Raw genomic sequence first — 22942 nt, 5'->3', positions numbered from 1 at the left:
CAAGGGGCAGCTTTTGTCACCTCGGAAAGAATTATTTGATATTTCACCTCCAATCTTAGCTTATTTTATATGCCACCGTAACTCCAGAAAAATCCTGTTTCAGCAAGAAGCCCTAAACTTCAACCTGAGCTACGGATGGGGGCACAGCTCCGCACGGACCCGCAAGGTATCCTAACACTGACAGCACCCCTCGCTCTGCAGGCGGCTGGAGACCTCGGTCCAAGCGAAACGCAGCTCCGGTCCGGCAGTACAGAGCCGGGGAGGTGTCAGCAGCCAAATTCCCCAGGCAACACACTCCCGGCGAGCTCGTGCCGCGCTCCACGGTGGACAGCGGTGCCTTGACCCCGACGCGTACCTAGAACAGAACGAGAGCAGTCAAACGAGGAGCAAAGAGCAGAGCGCCCGCTACCTCCTTACCGCCGCTCCCGCCGCCATTGCCGCTGCTTCCGGGACGCCCCCGCTTTCCGCCCACGGGAAATACGCGCGAGAGGATGACGTCACCGCGGGGAGCCTCCGCCCCCTCGCGACCCCGGCCCCTCGCGGCCCCGCCCGCGCGCTCGCCCCGCGCAGGCGCGCGCGCGCACGCACGCACGGGACCGCGGACGCGCGCCCTCCCCCGCCCGACTGTGACATCGCTGCCACCGCCGCGCCCCGCCCGCCCCGCGCTGCCCTCGCCCGGGACGCGCTGCCGCACCGACACCCTCGCCGCGCCCGGCACCGAGCAGCTCCCGGCGGCGTGCGGGGAAACACGCCCCGGCCCCGCGCCCCGAGATTTCTGTCGCTGAGGTGAGTGAGGGGCGCAGGGATCGCGGGCGGGGTAGGCCCCGCCGCGGGCTGTGGGAGGTGTGTGTGTGGCGGGGGTGACCGTTGAACGGCCGCCGCGCTGAGGGAGCGGCGCGCGCCGCGCTGAGGGAGCTTTGGGAGCGAGGCTGAGCGAGAGGCGGGAACGGCGCGCGCCGCGCTGAGGGGAGCGGCGGGCTCGGGGCTGAGGGCTGAGGGAGCGGCACCCGGAGCGCCGCCGTGCCCTGCGCCGCACGACCCGCCCGCCGGCTCGGTTCCGATCGGGGCTGGGGGGTGGCGGCTTTTGTTCGCCGTCACCTTGGCGGCTCTTCCGCCTCGCCCCGGGCGGCGCGGGGACGCCGGGGAAAGGCGCCCCCAAGCCCGCGGTGCTCGATGCGGGCTGCGGCGCTGGGCCCAGCCGGCCCTCTCCCGGGTCGCCGCGGGGATCGATCGCCGTGCAGGTATGTGGGCTTTGGCGCGGACAGCGGGCCGCTCCGCCCGTTTCGCTCGGACTGCAGAGCCAGCCTTAGCTTCTCGAGCTCGGCTCGGCGGGCCCTCTGCTCTCCTGCAAGTTAGGACTGCCATGGCAGCGCCGGCTCTGAGGCCTCCTCCAGCTCTGCAGACCTCACCCTTCTCCGCTCCCCCTTTCCCCACTCATAACCGGGACCACTCTGTTTTCACACAGAGTAATATGGCAGAAATTGTTCGAGCACGTTTTATTCTGCAGAGCTGGATGCCTTGAGTAGATGTTGTCCGAGCTGCTCTCATTTGTCACCTGAGCTGAGCTCAGTGTGTTCTCAGGCTTTTGTCCCCCTTCCCCTCAGAGGTCACTGCAGTTGCAGTGTGGGTACCCAGAAGCATATCCACAACAAAGCTTTTAAATCCCTTGGATAGCTGGGTGAACCTGGGTCTTGAGCTTGGTGCCGAGCACCACTACATGAAAGAACTATCATAGGAGAGAACAACAGCATATGAGATTATTGTTTGATTTCGACTAGAAAGACTTAGTCATTCATATAGATTTTGTTATTGTAGCCTTCCATGCTGGTTTGGCAGTTCCCAAGCCCTCTATATGTTCTGCATACTTCAAGTTCAGTGTGCAAATGTTCTGCTTCAGTACAGAAAGCAGTGTAAAGATACCCAAGGTACTTTTGAGCTGTTGAGAAATAGGGTAACTTACATCTGTCCATACTCAGGTTTCTTGAGGTATTATGTCTGTTACTGTAGCATTGCAGGATTTGTCAACTTGGATTCTGAGCTGAGAAGTTGTGGTTGCTGACAAACCGGTGTTGCTTTAGCTCCCGGAGTTGATTTATCATTAAGGAGACTTTCTGAGTCCATTGTGACATCTTTTCTGTGAAAACTGGCTTAAACTGAAGAGAAAACCAAGTGAGCAGGCCATCCATCTGCTTGGCTGCTGGTACCCGTGGGAATAACATGTTTTCTTTCATGGAACCAAGGTTTCAAATTAGGCCTCTACTGTCACACTTAGGATTATTTCACAGCACTGGAAATGTGCTGAGGAAACGCAGTGCCTTAAACACGGTGTTGGATTTGAGTCTTCCTTCTACTGTAGCAGTTGTGGTACTGGATATCATTGCTATTGAGAGTGTTTGACAAATGAACTGCACTGCGACTCAAATAACATGTGAAAAGATGAATATGTCAAACTAATAGATGTATCTGATGAGATACTAGAAGAAGGGCACTGCATTTGGTGTTGGATGATGACATACATAGGGGTAGAATGGCTTCCCCAGAACAGGTCACTGCTCTTGCTGCAGTTCGGGTGGGTATTGGCCCTTTTGGGTGGCACAGCTGAACTGCCCAGAAGCTGGTCCCCTATGGTAGTTGTGGGCCTAAAATACAGGGCGCTGTTAAACTCCTCCCAAAAAACCCCACCACAAACCAAAACCAAACCAACCTTGCAGATCAGCATGATTTGAAAGAGCTGCACACTGTGCCTTGGGGCTCAGCCAGCTCAGGTGGTAGCAGATTAGGTAAAGGAGATCATAAAGTAAAGGGAATCTGGTAGATCACTCAGCTCTGCCGGGCCTTACTGCAGGTGGAGGATGATCTTACCTTGCAGGCCATGACAGAGGGAAGGTGGTTTCAGTACTGAAATGGGCTGTTGGAAACTTCTGATTGCTCTTTCTGAATTCTTTTCCTGGCAGCTGATGCTAACTTTACTTTTCCATGGGGTACCTGCCAGTCTCTACAGGGCTGTACTCAGATGCCAGCTGGACAGTCAGCTGCCCGTTGGACTTTTACCTTTATTCAGGGTGTGGCTGCTCACACGATGTGTGACAGTGGTGGGATCTCGGTCACGCCTATGGGCTGCAGGAGCAAACACACTCTGTAAAGTGTTAATGGCTTGTCTGCAGTAGGAAACACGGTTTACAAGTGGTAATCTGAATTCAAGAGAAACCTGTCCAAGATGGAGCTGCTCTCCCCTTCCCTTCTGTTTTCCCTGAGCTCCTGTGGTATGGGAAGTGACACGGTGTCTCTTGTGGCTTTGCTGAGTGTGCTTATGGTGTGGGGAGCAACTTTCTGATTTGCAAGAACATTTTACCCAATTTTTTTTTTCAGTTAAACGCTAAATTCAGATCTGATCAGTAGCTTGGACAGGAGCCACGCTGTTGCAGATTTATGTAAAAGTATAGCTTGATGTCTGTATGCTTTAGTTATGGACAAATGCTATGGATGAACAGTTCAGAGGGTAAAATTTGCTTGTTAATAAAACAAGACACTCTACTTGTTTATAGTTCGTTATTAAAACGAGCGGTGGGGCCCACATCTCTCTCACAAAGCTTAGAAGTTTGTCTCGACGGAGGTTACCTTCAGCTTCAGGTGGCACTTTCTTGAGCTGCTGTCAGAACTCGGTTCAGACTTTCAGCATCACTGTTGTTGGTCTGTCTTGAAACAGGATGGAAGTGGTTTTGAACTACCTCTTTGGGCACAACCCAAGACTTAGTGCCCAAGTTTATTCTCTGGATACCTAATGAGCACGTAGGCACCATTCAGTAGCTTAGTCATTGCCTCAGGTAACGGTGCCTTGCCACAGAGACTTGGTCACGTTTCTTCTTTCTCTGGCCAGGGGAAAGAACAGCGGCGATGCTTGTGTGTGCTATAGGGGTAGAGGCTTCTCCAGTGCGCCAGCTGCTTACTGAGCACAGTGCGCGCCAGGGCACGCTGACTGCTCAGGGCCCAGCCCTCTGCAGGGCTTCAGAACTGCTGCTGCCCCCCTCTGCAAACTAAGGGCTCAGGAGCTGGGCTTTGGGGTTTGGCTGGGTTTTTTATTTAGTTGTAGGAACAAGCACGGCTTAATAAAGTTCTGTGTGTAAAGATGATTACAGGCTGAATGAATTTTCATGCTCTCACCTCAGCGCGGACAGGAGAGATTATTGCAGCAGTTGATTCTCTCATGCCTCAGCACAGCGATCCTAATTTGAGTGAGCCCTGTGTCATCCCTTCAGCCCACAGCAGTTTCATCTCCTTGCAAGGGCTGACTTTGTGCTTTATTTGTCACAGCCATCCAAAGATGTTAAATAAATCTCAGCACTACCCTGCAGTTGCTCTTTGGAGGAAAACATCCTTTCTGCTTTTGTTCATTTGCTTAGCTTTGCCTGCAAATAACAAATAATTCCTGTCCGTGCCAGTTCTCCCATTGTTTTTGTTCTCTTGAAAGAAATCCCACCTGTAAAGTTGTTGTTCTGAACCTGTGTCACACCTATCGAAGTTGCAGGCAGTATTGCACTGGCACAAGTGCGTGCTCCTTCAGTTTTTGAGTTGGGTCCCTTGGGTTCCTCACCTCTGAGTTTTGTTTAGGGCTGAGGGAGATTGCGTGTTTCATTTAGTCGTCCAGCTTGCCAGTTTATTGCAAGATCTGTCCTGTGGCTGCTGGTTCTCCTTAGATCAAGAACACACTGCAAATCCTCTGTGCCTTCCTGGCAGCACAGGAACCAGAAGTACTGAAAGGGTGGAAATGACATCTGTCAGTGAATTATGGCAGCCCGACATGGGCAGGATTACCTGTGGATGGGCAGCAATTGCAGGGCTGGTTGTGTTACTCTGTGCGTGTGGCTTATCTAGTCATGTGCATGGGGGAGGGATTTTTGGACACTACAGTTGCACTATAAAGAAACAAGCAGATAAATGTGTTTGATTTCTGGCGATTGCCCATTCCAGTTTCAGTATTTTGTTTCTGGGCAGTGTGTACATGAGTGCCTTGAGCCCTAAGTTCTCATTAAGACACTTTCCCAGTGGCTGCTCAGGCTGATCTAAGAATGTAGCTTGTTTCATTCAAGTGGGAAGAGCACTCAGGATCTTCTTTTTTAGCTGTTATTCATATTTGCTTGAGTATGTACTGAAGAAAATAGGAAGTTATAGAGTATATGTGTTGATGGGGCTGCCCTTGGTGCCTGCTAAGTTGTGAAGGTACAGTTCTTTGTAAGTTTGGCCTCTGTAAACTTGAGGGTGATGCCCTGAGGTTTGACTTCGATTTCACTGGTGCCTTTACCTCAAAACCCCTTGGGCCTGCTAAGACTCAGTTCCTTGACTTTAAGGAGGTTCTTTACTAATTGGGACATGTGGAGATTTCAATCTTTTGGAAACCTGTTTTCATGGTGCCCGTGCTGCTATCAAGGAGTACCTGCTGTTTTATTTTACTGCCTTATAATGACCTGGGAGACTTTGAACAGTTCATTAAGCCTCTTCTACCCCTACTGAGATCTCTGAAGAGAGAATGAAATAATACTGAGACAGGTGAGGAACTGTAGAGGCACCCTTTAAAATACTGTGACTGTGTGATGTAAATTGATAGCACTGTCACTGGAAACATGGAAGGGGGCACAGTGCTCCCATCTGTGAGCACTTAAGCAACTTCTGTTTGAAGTCCATAGGGAAGAACTGGCTGTGTGTGATCATTGCATACCTGCCTCTTCCAGATTTTCTGAAAGGTTTTGGCAGCCCTTCCGGAAATGGGACAACTTCCAGTAAAGAAAAGATGTAGTGTGATACAGATCTCATGGAGTGGAATGACTTGTCACAGATTATTATGTTTTGTTCCTTGGGGCATTTTCAGTGTTCCTTGAGGTATGCCAGCAATGTGTTACCAAATGTACTTTGCTTATTGCTATGTTCATAGTCATGTATGGTGGCTATCATCTGCTTTTTAATAACTTCTTTAAAAAAAACCTGACGAAGCCCCATTTTTGTGTGTTTTCACAAGGACTGGTGGTGAAGATCCTGTCACCGATTTTGTGTTCTTCATCTGCTTGGGGGACAGGGGATGAAAAAAAAGAATAGTCTCACCTGTAGAAAGTGAGATGTCCTTGTTCTTTTAAGGCTGGTTTCTCACTAAAATTCCTATGTGCTGCCATTGCTGTAGTATGAGTCATGTTGGGAAGATCCTCAAATTGCTCAGATTTTGTTGTCTTTCCTTTGTTCCCCATTTGAACACGCTCAGGGCTCAAACCTTTGATGTCCCTTAGTATTCTTAACATTTAATTTTGGGTCTCATTAACACAATTACTTCCCCTGGGGCTTCCTGTAAGGCACAACTAATACTGTGTTCCAGAGTCTTGGAAGGTTATATTGACAATTTTGGATAAGCCTAAAGTAAGCTTGCCGATTTTTTTTATCCCCAAGTTCATGATTTCTGTTTCAGGCCTTGCCTTCTGCCTTACTTACAAGATTGTGAGATTGTTATTTCAGGTGTGGATCCTGGATAACTGTCTTTGGGAACAGCTTTTGGTGTTGTCTTGTGTCTTGGATTGCTGGATTGAGATTATTTTGACTGTCTAGTACGTGTAAACTATTTCAGCTGCATATTTGGGCTTTTTCCTTTTGAGTTCCATTATGATACAGGATCTGATATGGTTGTGGCACTGCTCCTGTGTGTGTTTTACCTTTATTACAGGTCCTTCTTGAGCTGAGGTTAATCTCCCAATTTCACTTCAAATGCTTTATGTCCTGTCTGACTGTAATTGCAAACAGTCCCTTGTATTGACCCTTAGCGTAGATTGATGGGTCAAGGTTACTTTGGTGAGCAAACAAAAATCTGTTTCTAGGATTATCTCTGAAGTTGGAAACTTGGGGTTTTGACTTGGTCTTTTTTGCCTGATGCCTTGCCTACACATTAGTTTTTGAGAGGGAAAGCAGATTAAGCTATTAAGCTTCCGTGTGAGAACTGGAGGGTATTTCATGATTGGAGACGCTGGCAGTTTTAAGTGAGCTGGAAAAAACGATGTGCTGGCTGCTGACAAGCCAGCAAAATATATTCCAGGATACTGAAGATCATTTTGTGGCAGGGATGGTCTGCAAGACAGTGTGGATGGGTAGAAGCATAGCAGGTTGAACCAGGTGATCCACAGAAGTCCTTTCCAACTATTTCCAATTATTGTATGACAAATGTGAAATGCAGTTTGGTTGGACAAATAGTACCTCAGACTTCAGTTGTCTCTGAGGACTGAGGGTTTCCCTCCCCAGTCTTCAGAGGATGTGAATCCAGCCCACACAATTACTTTAGAATATTGGTGCTCCTGCCTTCACGTTACAGATGTGACAGTGACCTTTTGAAGCAGATGTGCTTTAAGAGGGAGGAATGGTACCAGCTGCCTTAAGAAAGGATATTCCTGTTTGCTTTGCAGCACTGTGGAACTCAGATTTTTAAATGTTTATTGGTTTATTCCCAGAGGCTCAAGAGGTTTTTAACAGGGTTGTTGCTTGGTTGTTTGAGGTTTGGGTTCTTTTAAGCACCTGTTCTGTGAGGGACTTTGCATCCACGGTTCCCTGCTCATCGAAGTGATACATGAACTGACTGAAATCTTTTTATTTAATCGAATGAGGGTTGGGAGGGTGTCCTGAATTGGTGGGTAGTTTCTAGTGAATTAAGTCTCCGTTCACAGAATTGTTTCAATTCTAATATCTCTGTGTTCATCCTGTTATGGGGAAGCTGTGATGTATGGAAGTTGTGATCTTCAAACTAAGGTGAATGTTTTTGATTACAGCGTTTGACACTGTGTGCCAAAGAAATGGTGATGGAGAAGCCAAGTCCCCTGCTTGTAGGGCGGGAGTTCGTGAGACAGTACTACACCCTGCTGAACAAAGCTCCTGACTTCCTGCACAGGTGACACTGCCACACTCTAAGGGATTAATGCTTTGAACAAGAGTCTGTGCTGTTTGTTATACAATTATTTCTGAGTATGGGAGGGAGTGGACCTGACTAACTCTTACTGCAAATTCCTTAGGCTCTAGAACCAAGTCTGATCAGACAGACATATGGCATGCTATCAAGGTGTTTCCTCTGGGGAAAAGCGAGCTGATTCTCAGATGGTAAAATGGTAACATGGACAGATTCCAGAAATCCTTGCTGAGGTTGGGGGGGCTGGAGCAAGCTCCTGAGCAAGCTCCCCTGGTGTTCAGGAATATCCTCTGTCCACTTGAAAGATGGCACAAGTATCACTAACAGCATCTGTGGAGCTTTTCTCAAATACCCCTGCACAGAAGAGTCCAAGAGGCTTTGGTCTAGTTTGGTTGAATCATATCCAGTTCTTGAACTGCTGGTATGAAATACCTTCTGGGTGCTTGCAGTGTCTGCCGCTGCTGTCCCTTTTTTGTTCTACTGAAAGCATTTGTCACATGCTTTATAAACTGGCAGTAAAAATCCAAATCAAAAGTTGGACTTGGCAACCTTCAAACCAAAATGACCACCTTCCTTCAAGGAAGCAAGTGAAGGGTTGATACAGGAGTGTGCTACATTACCTTGGGCAAACGGGAATACTGAATACAACGTTTGTATGCTTGGAGCCTCTTGAATTGCTGTTTGTTCTGAAACTCCTGTTGCATTGAGCTCTACAACTTTTGGCTAAAATACTTGTTGGATTTGGTTCCTTTTTTTTTTTTTTTTTTCTTCACTTCTGTGACTTTCATGTCTCTTCACTTGCAGGTTTTATGGCAGGAATTCTTCTTATGTGCATGGAGGACTCGATGCCAGTGGGAAACCTCAAGAGGCAGTGTATGGTCAAGCTGTGAGTATCAAAATCAGTCCTGTAGTCCTCATTAATGTTCAGAATAAATCAGGATTTTTCCTTACCGGTGGCTTTGACTTTCTCATCTGGTAAATAATGTATTGTGGTACTGCTTCCTGTTCAGAGATAGTTAGGAATTTGGTAGCTTGGCTTTTTTTGTTTGCTCCTTTCTGCTTTTACTGAGGGTCATGTTTGATTCATCAGCTTTGCATCTGGGATGCACAAAATACATTTGGGATGGGAAACAAAATCAAGGGGACCTGATAGACTTGTGCTGTTGATATATCTTATTTGGGTTAGAAATGGTTCCTTGGGAAAGGGACTGATCTTTGTGAATTGCATTGAATTTTTCTGTGGGTGCAGTTTTGTTCAAGTGGAATATAACTTTTTGAAGAAGTGAAGTGAGGGTTGCTTTGGTTGTACCTCTTTATCACAGTAATGTCTGTCACCTAGTGGCATCTGTTCACGTGGCAGCCACGTGTTTGAGCAGTGTGGCTTATTTAGCAGCACAAAAATCTTTGCAGTGCAGATGTTCCCCCCTCCTGTGACATTTGGGTACTTCGACAATGGATAGAGGGTTGATTTGGGGTGGTTTTGTTGTTGGGGTGTTTTTGTGTTTTCTTTATTTTTTACCACAAGATAAATCCCGTCCCTATCACGGGCCTTTAAAAAACGAAAACCGTGAAATATGTCATTGGTTTTAATGCAGCTGGAAAACTCGGATAGCAAGTTGTATGCTATTTGACTACTCTGAGAAGTATTTGAATCCTAGTGGAGAAATTCAGATTAAAAGTTAGATGAGCTCAGGTAGACTCTTCTCAGTAAAAGACACTTCTTAGTTCCTGCATTTACCTTTTGAGCTTCAGGGGAGTGCCTTTTTGTGTCAGTTCCAGCTCAGGTATTTCAAAGGTATTCAAAAGCTCTGTAGCAAACTCCCTGTAGCTGAATTGTGTGTGTGCATTTCTAGGAGATACACAAGAAGGTGATGTCCCTGCAATTCAGCGAGTGCCACACCAAGATCCGTCACGTGGACGCTCACGCCACTCTGAGCGACGGCGTGGTCGTGCAGGTCATGGGGGAGCTGTCAAACAATGGGCAGCCCATGAGGAAGTTCATGCAGACTTTTGTGCTTGCTCCAGAAGTAAGTGTGCCTGAGATTGTGGTAAATTTCAAATAGTGACGATGGAAACCCGACCTGTAGCTACTGTTTGTCACCTTGGGACAAAAGAGGTCATCTGGCTTTAAAACTTGGTCTGGAGGCTGTCACTGCATGTGTCACAGTTGGGCAGAAGTTACTGCCCACTCGTGTACTTAGGGAAGAGGTACTGCTTGGAAACAACTGTAGGGACATAGTCCTATTGCCAGATGTTGGTGTGTACCCACGGCTTACCTCTCATCCCTCCGTCTTGTGGAGTGCTGATAATCTGTATGTGCTAAACACTGCATGTTGCTCTGTTACAGGGATCTGTTCCAAACAAGTTCTATGTCCATAATGATATCTTCAGATATGAAGATGAAGTATTTGGGGATTCAGAAGGAGAACTTGACGAAGGTGAGAAGGCCTGTACAAGTACAGTCTGTGTGGTTCGTGTTCCTCTACCGTGTGTGCACAGCTGTCTCCAGCTTATTCTTTTTGTTAAAATCATAAGCAACCAAATCTCTTGAATGAGAGGAAGGGTCTTCCATCTTTTCTTGCAGCTAATTTTACTTATTTCATGTTGATGAAGCTTTATTTTGATTGCTACTATTTTAATATGCTTTTATTTGAGTGCAGCTTGTGTAAACTTGCAGAAATGTATAAGGAAGTTTTTGGTTTTGTGTCAGAGTCTGAGGAAGAGGTGGAAGAAGAGCAGGAGGAAAGACAACCATCACCTGAACCTGTACAAGAGAATGCAAGCAGTACTTACTATGAAAACCATCCTGTCACGTAAGAAGTCCTTTTTAATTACATGATGTTGCTTTTTTAATAAAAATGACAAAACTGCTTTGGCTTTGGACCCTGGATATGATTTAACAGGTAGTTCAGGAAAACACACTTGATACAGGAGTGTGTGTTAGGTTAGTGTTACATTATTTTGAAACATTGCTTCTTTATTGGAGAGAGGAAATGGAGGGTGTTATGTTTGTTAGTAATTTTCACTTCTGGTGTCAAAAGAGGGGTGAAAAGGTAGCGACCCCTTGTACAGGTATGTACACACTTAATGGCATCGTGGTTATTCTGACTTGGAACAGACAGCTGATACGATGTAGTTCATGTGAAGAGTTGACAAAGGGTGGTTCATCATAGAATCACAGAATAGTTGGAGTTGGAAGGACCTCTTAAAGGTCACCTAGTCCAACCCCCCTGCACTGAGCAGGAGTATTACTCCTCAAATTTGGGTATCACTTGAAACTGAGGGGGAGATCTACTTTTGGATAAGTTGCTGTACAGTTGTATTGGAAGAATAGGTCTCTGTCCTGTGTGTCTTCAATCTGAACAAATTTAAAGAAAAAGAATTATGATTTTATTAGAAAAATACATTTTATTACAAAAACCAGACACACAAAGAACCCCCACAAACAAACACCACCAAACCATTGTGCTTTTCTTGACACGTAGGAATGGCTTCATAAGGGCCAGAAATGACTTCCTGGTTCCCTTGTGAAAAAAAATCAGTTATGGCATCACTAGACAATGTCTGCTGAATGCATCAATGATCTTTTTAATACCAGTTGTTACCACAGCATGGCTTACAAAAAGTCATAAAATACAAAGCAGTTGAAAAGCTCATCAGATGCATTTGATTATTGTAGGAATGGGATAGAGGAGGCACTGGAAGAATCATCTCATGAACCTGAGCCAGAATTGGAATCTGAAACAAAGACTGAGGAGCTGAAAGCTGAAGTAGAAGAAAAGACCCTTGAGGAACTAGAAGAGAAGTCTCCGTCTCCACCTCCTGTAGAGCCTGTTTCACTACCACAAGAACCACCAAAGGTTAGTTAAAAGTCACATCTGTGCTACTGGATGCAGATGGTAAAACAGATTTGAGCGTTGCCTTTTTGAGTGGCCGTGCCGGTCCCTCTCTTTAGTGCCATGCTGTATGAACAGCTAGACATGAACCTTGAATGTGTAAAAATGTGAAGTTTCGCTAAAAAAGGAAAAAAATGTTATTTCTAAGTGCTGTTCATCACCTATTGTAAATTTTATGCTCTGCTTGTAAAGTGTGTGTGTGTGGTTTTATGCATGTGTAGACATTTTTAAATGTGGACTTAACATATGTTAAGAAAACACCTCGAGCTACCGCCACCAAAAATCTCCTACGGTGGGAACCACTGCTCTTCCTTGAAAAAAAAAGCATCACACACTGACACGTGCAAAATTGCTGACACAATGGGCCAAAATCAGAATGGGGGCACTGACTGTCTCCTCTAGGGGCAAGGTGCCTAATCTTAAAAACCACAGTGCACACTGTGCATCATCTGCTGTGGAACACTTGGGAGGTTTGGAAGTGTTGGGAGAGCCAGTGTAAGCTGGACAAGGTCATTTTCTAGCTCCAGCATGTCTCCCGTACTGTTTTTCCCAATTCTTTTTCTCTTTTGCATTTTCACTGGTAACTTCTGGCATCCACTGTCTTTCTTCGTGCAGAAGACACTTACCACTCCAGGGTTTTCAGTCCTAGGCTTGGTTACATGGTGGAAAGCAGTGATCTGGGATTGCTGAGGGAACGGGGCTCACTCAGGTAGCAGGTACACATTTGCTCCACATCATCCAAGTCCACAGACAGCTAGAACCGCGCATCCTCCTGTCGCTCCGTTGTAATGCTTGCACAACAATGATTTTAAAGTCGGATGTGAACCAAAAGTGTATTTTCAGCAGACGAGTTTCCCTGTAGGAATGTCAGTGGTTTGCCATGATTAGTAGCCTAGGTTTGTTGCATTTCCTGCAGGCTTTCTCTTGGGCTTCAGTGACCAGTAAAAACCTGCCTCCTAGTGGTACTGTTTCTTCCTCTGGAATTCCACCCCATGTTAAAGCACCAGTCTCACAGGTAACCCATCTGTGAACGCCTTGGATTGTCTCATTACTTCTGCAAACTGCTTCAGTTTTTTAAATTAACCGATCAACTTGTTTGACTTAAATTGCACAAATTAATTGTGTCTTAAATGTTAATGCACTCACCTTGTCGCAAGCGAAGGCACGTGCACATATCAGGTGTAACTTTGGGTGGTGGTAACGTTAAAATTGTTTATATGGAACCAGGAAATTGCTGCTGAAGGGCTTTTTTACCTGTCTTAATGGGATATGGTTTGGTTTACAGGGGGAAACAAAACACCGATTCCCCACAAAATGTTAGTTTTCTGAAGTATGTTTGGAAGGGGCCTTGGTGGAACTGCCCCAGCAGTAAAAAGGGATAGCACCATTTCTGAGGTGCAAGATTGCCTTGCAAGGCTAACATCCATAGAAATATGCTGGATTTCATTACCCACGTGTAATTAGCTTGTCACAGAACCCTGTACCAACTTATGACTGTGTGAGGAATGGAAGGATTCACATTTCCTTGCCAGGACAATGCTATCTTCCCATTCCTATGATGCTTGGGTGAGGAGGGGAAAGAGAACAGAGAGTTTGACCGGGCGATAGCTTATGTCCTGCACATGCCAAGTTGATGTGAGACACTGAGACTCTCAATTCAGCTTCCTCCTGAAATAAAAAATCCTGAAAACTTGCGTCCTTTAACTCCTGGTCCTAACACTGTGTGCCTGAGCGCTTTATGTTGTGGTAGCTCACGTCCAACCTTTTCAAAAACCTTCAGTTTTCAGCACAGCAGCTGGGTTACTGCAGCTGTTGGTTTTGCACTGGTTTCTTCTCAATTTTTTACTGGCAGAGAGGAACCCGTCTGGGATTAGCCTTCAGCCAAATGCATGTTGAAAAAGAAAACAGGAAAAACAAAATAAAACATCCAGACAAACTCCAGCACCTTGTATGATGTTGCTTTCGGGTTTTCTGGCACTGTCATGGACATCAGATAATGGCTGTGTAATGAGTTGGGAAGCCCGTCTGCCTTCATCAGCCTAAACAGGGCTTTGAACACTTAGGTGGTATTTAACCTGTAAGAACTGTGGGGTTTGTAGTACAGAATAGATTTTCCTTATGCAAAACCGAAGTGAGTTTGAATTTATTTGCAATAGAGAGGGTGGATTTTTTTAATGTGCCTGCCAAAATCATTTCAAATGACGTGTGCCAGAGAGCAGAAGAGAGCTTACAGATGTCCCTTAAATTCGTACATGTTGCCTCCGCTGCTTGTCATGCTTTGTGCCTTTTAAATGACTTGTGCTGTGACTTTATGTTCAAGCAGTCCTGTGTGGAAGCTTCTGAACAATACTGACACGGCAGGCATTTCAACTCTCAGCTCTTCTGCAGCCAGCACTACTCAGTTCTGAGCTCCTCGTCTTGCACACATTACAGAAATGGGACACAGAAATCTGGTAGGAAAGGCACCTGAACCATTTCTGCAAGGGGCTGCAAATCAGGAGCAGATTTTTCCTGTTCTCATGGGCCCATTAGTGCCAGTGTGCATGTAAACGAGGACAGAAGATGCACTGCTGGGTGGGTGGCTCCTTTGGAATGCTTTTCTAGCTGGTATCAGGGATGTTCCAAAGCAGTTGTTAACTGCACATTCCTTTCTCTGCATTATTCCAGTTCCCTGCCCCCTTCTATCCAGTTAAAAATACAACCCCTGTAGTGTTAACTGAGAACCCCTCCAAGGACTGCACACACACTGTCCTGGATAGAAACCAGTTCAGTTCTGTTTATTTACAGCTGTGGAGTGAAACAGGTCAGCATTTCTTGTTTTTCTAATTGTGGATGATTAGAAACCAACCTGCCTGCATTCATAAATGGAGACTTTGCTTTATAGCGTTTTCAGGTATTTTTATCTCCCATTTTTATTAACGTACCACCTGTCACAGGGGTGCAGAGGGGCAGAGGCAGGCAGGGTGCTCCCTGCTTCTTGTCTTCTGGCTCGGAAGGGGTGAGTCCCTTTCCCTCCCCACGTGAACTCCTGAAGAGAAGAGACAATGTCACCTTTTCCTTTCTTGTTGTCAGAGCTCCATCAGGCAGGGGTTTGTGGCACTTGGCTCCTTTGGTAGCTGTCTGTAGAAATCCTTCCTGGGTGTCTGTGCGTGCGCTCTGTGCTGGCAGGTGTGAGTTGCAGTTGGCTGCTGCTTGGGCTGTGAGTGGCAGCCCTGATCAGGGATCTCGGGACGCTGCTAATAATGGCAGTGTTTTGGGGAGCAGTTTGGCACCAGGGAGCACGAGGCAGTCTTCCTCTGTAGAAAGGGATGATGCTGATTAGAAAACAACGAATGAGATTAGCTGTTTGTGTGCTAGATGAGAAGTCAGTGGAATGCAAAGCGAGCAGGTACAAGTTAACCGCTACTCAGGATTTAATAGGAGGACACTAAGTATCTAAGGAATGGGAGTCTGAATGTATGCAATTTTGCTTTTGAGGTATCATTTGCATTACATTAAAGATGTGTGAGTAAAAGATGGCAGAGGAGCTCCAGTGACCCATGAGGATATATAATGGAACATGATTTAACCGGAAGGCTGATTTTTCTAGCTTATTCTTGGAATTGAAAAAGTGATCCTAGAAGCATTCTCAGGACAGAATAAGGCTTAGCTGTGTACAGCACAAGTGATAGGAGGGCTGAACCATTCATTTGGTAGGTAATACCTGCATGTTTCCTGTAAAATCTAGTCCTTTTTCCCCTGGGAGGTACTGTCTGGCTGGAACCACCAGCTGTCTTGAGCGCTTGAAGGAAAATAAGGGAGATGTTTAACATAAACTACTTCTCCACAGCAGTGTGGGCCTATAGCTGTTCCCCTTGTGTTTAATCTTACTTGCAGGCTAGTCCTGTGTTTTTATGCTCCTAAAGGATAATTCTGGCTTCCTAAGATAAGAACTCACCACAGCAGCAGCGCTTAACTGTTGTACAAAAAATGGAACTTAAAAAATGTTGAGAATTGCTTCAGTGACCAGCAGTCTGCATAGAAATATTTTTTATTGTTCTGTCTCTATTTCTCAAATTAGAAGCATTTTTGGCAAAAAATAAATGGAGTAGGTGTTTTAGTACCTGAATATGAAGGGTGTACTTTGAGGATCGTGGTCTTTACATCAGGAAGGTTGAACAGTATCCTCGGCAGGGTAGTCATTTCAGGTGGCTTTATTGTATCAGAAATACTTATTACACTTCCAAGGGCTTTTCTTTCATTCTCCTCTTTCTTTTTGGTAGTTTTCATATAGTTGTTCTGCCCTGGAGGAAGAGAATTCCTCAGGAACCTGGACAAAAACATGTGGTTTTCCCATCTCTCGGTGGTTATCTTGGACTGCCTCCTAATCTGTGAAGTTGGAGCTTGGCACGAGGAAGCTTTATGTCCTGTGTGACTGAAGTCAGGTTGAGGGATTTGTGAATAATGAAGTGCTGGGGTCTCAATGCCTGGTCAAACCTGGAAAATTCACCTTAGCCACATTCTAGGGAGATGCTCTGCTGGAGAGATGTTTGCTTTGCACCTTTTAGCAGAGAGAACTGAACACTGCAGTCCTGGATTGGTACAGAGGAATTTATAGAGGTGAAAAAAACATACTCCCAAACACACTGGCATGGATGTATATCTTCTGGAATTTGTTTTGTGCATGCCACTTAGCTATGTCTTGTGTTGTGGGGGGGGGTTGTTTTGGTGAGCTTGGGGGTTTGGGTTGGTTTTTATTGGGCCAGTGTTAAATAACGCACGTTCTCCTGTTTTAGCCAAGAGTGGAAACTAAACCTGAAGCTCAGTCTCAACCTCCTCGTGTTCGTGAACAGCGTCCCAGGGAAAGACCAGGCTTCCCACCCCGAGGACCTCGACCAGGTAGTGTGGAATCAGCTTGTGTGTCTGCTTGGGACTAGTTAATGAGAGGTGGCTGACAACTAACTGCCTGCTCCTGCTGCCTTCCATTAGAAATGAGGGAATGTGGAGTCCGGGCTGGTTTGAGTGAATGTGCTTGCTGCTGTCCGTGGATGTGTTCATCCGAAGCTACGCACATCTCCTAACCCCTGTGATTCTACCTTCCTTCTGTTGACCACAGGGAGAGGGGACATGGAACAGAACGAGTCGGATAATCGTCGGATAATCCGCTATCCGGACAGCCACCAGCTCTTTGTGGGGAACTTGCCGCACGACATCGACGAGAGTGAACTGAAAGAGTTCTTCATGAGTAAGTAGTGATGTTGGCTGCGGAGACTGAGATGAAAAGCTGTGTTAAAAAGGCACGGAGCAGTGACTTCGAGGAGGCCTTTACACAGGGCAGCACTGCAGAGGTCTGGAACCAGCGGAGCACTCGAACAGCTGGCACTGCTTTGGTAAAGTGCCTCTTCCTTTGTGTTTTCCCAGGCTTTGGAAATGTGGTAGAACTTCGCATAAATACTAAAGGAGTGGGAGGAAAACTGCCTAATTTTGGTTTCGTGGTATTTGATGATTCTGAGCCGGTCCAGCGAATTTTAGTTGCAAAAGTAAGTATTGGCCTTGAGTTTCCCCTTCCAGGGATGGACCGAATGCCCCAAACCCCAAGTAACGTGGGCCATGCTAGATTACATTGGGGTTGGGTCTGGCATTCAAAAAACAGCCGTAAGAAAAACCAGAGTTTTGTCATACTCATTGTGTCAGAAGTGCTGCGTAGCTCACAAAAGCTGTGCCAGTGTTCCTCAAAGTGCACCATATGAATTTGGGTCTCTTACCTCCACACACAGACACCACACCGAGCTCAGCGCTTGCTCTTAGAGATCCTTCTGAGATGAAAGTGGAGCAGGTAACCCTTCAAAGGGCATCACCTGGCTGTCTGAACACTGCACTCTGGGGCTGAGAGAAAGGAGCAGGGTTATTTACAGTTTTCACTCGAGGAGCTGGAGAGGAGAAAGCAGCAGTTTTCATTTCTACGATGTGAGAGTGAGACCGGTAGAGTTCTTCAGGAGGCTTAACCCTGAAGGGAAAAGGCTAAAGCTGGGCGTGAAGGAGGCTAAAGACAACCCTGCTCTTACTTGAGACAAACACTTTGTTCCTTGCATGCCAAGTGAATGTAGGAACGGTGGTGCTTAGGGCTCGGGCTGCGTGCTGCAGGGATCCCTTACCGGGCGCTGTTCGTGCCGGGCACGAGGCGTGCAGGCGGGGCAGAGCTGTCGCGCGCCTCGTGTCGGTGGCCCGTGTGACGCGGTGACTAACGTGTGCCTTGACCCCTTTTCCCCATAAGCCCATTATGTTCCGGGGCGAGGTGCGCCTGAACGTGGAAGAGAAAAAAACCAGAGCGGCTCGGGAGCGAGAGACCCGCGGCGGGGGCGACGACCGCAGGGATCTCCGCCGCAACGACAGAGGCCCCGGCGGGCCCCGGGGAATCGTGGGGGGCGGCATGATGAGAGACCGGGACGGAAGAGGACCTCCCCCCAGGGGGGGCATGGCACAGAAACTCGGCTCCGGACGAGGAACCGGGCAGATGGAAGGCCGTTTCACTGGACAGCGCCGCTGAAATCTCCACTGGGGGCAGACAGTCTTGGCAGTGGTACATTATCCATCGTGTTTGCATTCTTGTTAATTTTTTTTGGCTTTGGAATGTGACACAGCCCTTCTGATCATTTCTTTGATGTGAAAGCATCCTTTGGTTTCCAGTTTAAATTGAGGTGGACGTTCTTTCCCCAGTTTCACAACAGGAGTCACACTATTAATTTATAAATGTAGACTTGGAGAATTGAGGACTGAAAAAAAAGAGAAGAAAAAAAGACCGGTTAACTATCTGCAACAAAAGTGAACTAAAGGACACGCCCAGTAGAATTCAGGTCCTTTCAGTCCAAAACCCTCTGCTGCACATTTTGTGTAAGTGTTGCCGTTTCTGCCTACTACTGTTGGAAACACAAATAGTGCAATTTGTGCAATTGGAGAAGCTTGCCTTTTTTTTTTTCCTTCTTAGAACACTCGGCTCCAAACCAACTCGTGTTTACGCACTCATCAAAATGCACTAATGGGTCCTCTGAACTCATTTATACTGACAGCTGCAGGAGGCATCGGAGGGAAAGCCTTCATCCTCTGACTCAGACAGAATAGCTTGGGGAACGGTGCGGGCGTCCGCTCTGCTTGCTGTGACCAACCTCTGTACACACACAAACCTTAACGAGACTACACCTTTGTTCCAGAAGGAATCCATTTAGCTGTAAACTAACCAGAACCCAGAGTTTCCGAGTCGTAACCCTGAGTACGCAACAAGTTTGATAGCTCACGTCAGATTTTTCTATCTGCCCCTCTTCAGTGCAGGGATGGCTGCTCAACACACTCCTCCTTCCCCTTTCCCCTTCGAGAAGCGTTGTACAGTGAAACTTGTCTTGACTGTATTTGAGTTCTCTGGTAATGTAATAAGCATGATGGTGCCTTCTATGAATACATCATTCCAGTCTCGCTGGTGATTTTGTACAGTATAGTGTATGAAGTACTGTGCTGCAAAGCCAAGTGGCTGCAAAGCATTTAAAGGAAATAATTGGAGAATTGTATTAAAAAAAAAAATTGCAGTATCTTTCAATGAGTAAACATTGCTAAAATGCTCATCCACCTTGCTCTTCAATTAACAAGTTCACCTGTGTTTTTGCAGAGGGGGGGAAGGGAGGAAGAAGGCATCAGAATAGACTGCAGGTTGTCTCTTCTCTTTAATCAGTGTCAGAGTTAAAGGAAGCAGAGCTGCAATCTCTCTCGGACAAGAATTGCAGAAGTCAGTCCAGAACAGTGGATGCTTCTGGCCAGCTCCTAGTAGGTAGACCTGAGCATCCTTTGTGCAGGTGAGCTTCTAAAACGGGGATACTGCAATTTTCAGAGGACTAAACAGCAGCTCTTAAGTTCTCACATTTTCCAGCTGCACTTTTTTAAAAACTCGTACTCGTGTTGCACATAACTCTCAGCTGAAGTTGACAGCGATGTGGCTCTGGAGCGAAGGATAGCAAGGAGAGCTCTCCTCTGCAGTTGGACTGGTGGGTTTTCCAGCGGAGAGCTGTGTTCCTGGCTAACGTTGTGGAGCGCATTCCTGTACCGTGCAGCTGGAGCAGATGGCACGGCTGGAGCAGATGGCACGGCTGGGCTCTGTCAGGGCACGTGGCCAGCGCCGGCTCTGAGGTGTCGGGAGCAAAGGGGGGGTGCGTCTGTGCGAAAGTGTGACCACTCGAAGCTGCTGCTGCTGCTGAGCACGGGAGACCTCAAATACAAAAATGGCAATTTCAAGCAAAAGCAGAGAGGGCATCCTAGCAATCTGTCTCTGGATTATGCAATCATTTGCTGGTTTCCAGTAAGTTAGAGGATTTTGCACATGTTTTCTGTTACGCTAGGCAAGGTGGAGTGGCATCTGTGTGTTCTCTGCCAGACTTGAGGTCGTCTGTGTTCCATGGTAAGTCTTGCACTATTTTCGTACGCTTTTTTTTCTGGGATGCATTTCTACCGGTTTGCATTTTCATATTTCAGGTTTTTTGTTGAAGGTCTCACAATTTCAGCTGTTACCTGGAAATCTGTAGTACTTGAACTGCTGGCCACACAACTCCACTCCTAAGGTGTGAAGCCTCGGACAAATTGCTGTTACCAGTTAGCAATTTGCCACTAGTGTGGTTTGTGTAGCCTGGAGGTTTTTTTCCTTCTGTAGTGCTGTGGTGTTTTGCTGCCACCTAATTCATTCGTATGGTAAATGGCACTGGAAATAATCAAGAACAAAAACAGAGTAGTACAAAGAGCCACTGAGCCGTTCTGCTTTTTGGCTTGCTTCTTGTTTAAGTGACACGAACCCTTGGAACATCATCCAGAGAAGTTTACATGGTGATAGCTCACCTGCTGTACTGTGGACTCTTACGTGTTCTCGACCCTCTCGATAGTAAATGTATCTCTTAGAACAAAGGAAGGGATTCACTGACCATAACTGTTAGTTGCTGATTTGTGAATGGTGGGAGTATTTTGTCATTACGGTTCCATTTCAACAAACTTGGCTGACCATCTTGGCTTTAGTAGGTATTCAAGACAGTGGATTACCATCTTTATTGCTGTAACGTGTCAAGCATTATATGCTAGTAGATTCTAGTTTAATTGTTGCAGGTGGAAAGTATTTTTACTTTTTAAGTTTCCATTCTGAATGTGTTTTGACTAAACATACCAATAAACTACTGATGTCTGCAGCATTTATCCCTGTCCCTAATTCTCTTGCATGCAGGTGCTGTGGAGCACTGTCACCCCTGGCTTACAGGAAAGCTTGTAAGAACATTGGTGCTGACCAGGCCGGTGACAGTGGGAACCCACAGTACCGCAGCCTGATGAACCTTTAAGTGTTGGACTTTGGTGGCTTCTCTGACCTCAGGATGCGTGTGGTCCAGGGAGGACACGGACTCCTCTCAGAGGTGTCCCAGGTGGCATTTCTCCACACCCTGCCGTGCAGATGCTGTGGCATCTGGCTCCAGGATACAGCTTCCGTGGATGTTGTGGTGGTGCTGGGAGGACTGTGAGCTGAGTTGTCTTTAAAAAATGAACTGGAATTGCTTGCTTTGCACTTTAGGGCTGCTTGCTTTCGATAGTGCAGAAGTGATGGTCCCTGTTTTGCCACTTCCTGTGTTAGCAGTTACCCAAAAAGGCTGGTAAAAGGGTTATTCTCACACTGCTCATAGATCAGGCATAGCTGAGTCATGGAATCTGGAACTATTCTGCTCTGGGTGAAGTTCCTGGTAGCTGCTCTCTGCTGTGTCCTACAAAGGCACGTTCTGGCTGTAGTACTTCGTGATAAATGGCAGGTGGGAAGTGTCTGAAAAGTGGTGCAGTTGTGTGAGTTGAAACACTGGAATGAAAAACCAGGATCCTGTAGAAGCCCCAGATCTGGAGTCACCAAAAAGTCCTCAGAGGAGCGGCTTCGACAGCTACAAGATCTGCTGGCACCAAAGATGCCCGAAGGAGCTCGATCCCCTGTGCCGCTGCTGGGGGCCCACAGTGTTCAGGCCTTGGGGCCTTGGCTTGCGAGGTAAATGGTGCAGACTTGTGTTCTCTGGGGCTGAGGGGGAGGGCAGGCCATCATGGGATCCAAAACCAAACAGGGTTGGCTGGGGCCTGGTTTTAGTTGTGCCACAAAGTCTTGCATCTTTAAAGTTGTCAAAGAGCACCTTTTATCAGCACCAGAGCCGATGTTTAGGCCTGTAGTGGGAGTAAAATGTGAGGAAATGCCAGGGCAGCTGAGGGATGTGACAAAGCAGCGACCTGCTCTGTGCTGCTGAGGCCTTGCCTGTTCCCTTGGCAGTGCCCACTTGGGGCAGTGCCCCGTTAGTCCTGTAGTTTCACAAATGCCTTTGCGGTGCAGCCATTGCTGGATGTTTCCATTTCGTGTGGAGAAATACAGTGAAAAAAACTAGAAATTTAAAAAACTAATGTACCGCATAGCAGGGCACCAAGGACCAGGGGATGCCCTGCGGCCCTCATAGCCAGCAAGTCCCGAAGTGCAGCTACACGAGGTCTGTTCTTGGCAACGTGTGGTCACCACATGTGTCCTGACCAACAACACAACCTTGGAGCTCTCATGTCACCTCCTGGCCACTGTGACCTGCCAGCACCTGGTACGGAGTGGGTGTGCTCTGCCTGCAGTGCAGGGAGGTGAGGGGTCTGTTTGGGATACAGGATGGGCGATTACTTCCATGGTCTGCACCAAGTCCGCTCTCTGGCTCAGGGCCCCTCAGCAAAGAGGAGAAACAAGAGGCGTGTCCCCCGCAGCACGTGCAGTGAGAGCTTCCCCGGGCGGGAGGGAGCTCTTGGCCTTTCCCTGGTGCGTCAGGCTCTGCTGCTCTGCTCCTGCAGGCGGCAAGCGGGCAGCGCTGGGCCGGGGTCGTGGACGGATGGGCTGTGCTCAGCAGGAAGAGGATCGGGCAGAATTTCACAGGGAGAGCCTTCGGGACGCCCCCCGGCCGCTGTACCTGTTGGGATGCCATTCTCGCCCCTGCAGTACCGGTTGGAACTCGCCAGGCGGCGCCCTCCCTACTCGCGCAGCCCACAGCACCGCTCGGAACCCACCAGGCGGCGCTGCAGCCCCAGTGCCACAGGTGTTCCCGATCGGCTGCAGCCCCGGCCCGCCCCG

At 47.3% G+C, this 22942-nt stretch overlaps 1 protein-coding gene across 2 annotated transcripts; it reads left to right on the top strand.

Annotated features, from left to right (window-relative positions):
• The first annotated feature begins 654 nt into the window (after nucleotides 1-654).
• On the top strand, nucleotides 655-19408 carry G3BP2 (G3BP stress granule assembly factor 2). Of its 2 annotated transcripts, XM_027904923.1 has the most exons (12): nucleotides 655-786; nucleotides 7791-7909; nucleotides 8729-8810; nucleotides 9778-9951; nucleotides 10272-10362; nucleotides 10635-10737; nucleotides 11604-11784; nucleotides 12737-12835; nucleotides 16596-16698; nucleotides 16916-17044; nucleotides 17221-17339; nucleotides 18074-19408. In XM_027904923.1, the coding sequence occupies exons 2-12, from the start codon at nucleotides 7815-7817 to the stop codon at nucleotides 18344-18346; spliced, it is 1449 nt and encodes a 482-aa protein (XP_027760724.1). In that variant the 5' UTR covers nucleotides 655-786; nucleotides 7791-7814; the 3' UTR covers nucleotides 18347-19408. The 2 variants fall into 2 exon arrangements, with proteins under 2 accessions (XP_027760724.1, XP_027760725.1); XM_027904924.1 differs by lacking the exon at nucleotides 12737-12835.
• Nucleotides 19409-22942: the final 3534 nt, after the last annotated feature.

The sequence above is a fragment of the Empidonax traillii genome, unplaced genomic scaffold (assembly GCF_003031625.1).
Source record: "Empidonax traillii isolate 1590-97213 ecotype Southwest subspecies unplaced genomic scaffold, ASM303162v1 scaffold1104:size183874, whole genome shotgun sequence".
NCBI lineage: Eukaryota > Metazoa > Chordata > Aves > Passeriformes > Tyrannidae > Empidonax > Empidonax traillii.
Note: the sequence above shows the minus strand (reverse complement) of the source record. Positions and strands in the feature narration are given on the sequence as shown.

Bases quoted from the DNA above. Each gene is read 5' to 3' on its own strand.
- G3BP2 (XM_027904923.1), top strand. From the start codon at position 7,815: ATGGTGATGGAGAAGCCAAGTCCCCTGCTTGTAGGGCGGGAGTTCGTG. The intron at 8,811-9,777 runs GTGAGTATCAAA...GTGCATTTCTAG, and splicing joins AGGCAGTGTATGGTCAAGCT to GAGATACACAAGAAGGTGAT. The intron at 17,340-18,073 runs GTAAGTATTGGC...TTTCCCCATAAG, and splicing joins AGCGAATTTTAGTTGCAAAA to CCCATTATGTTCCGGGGCGA.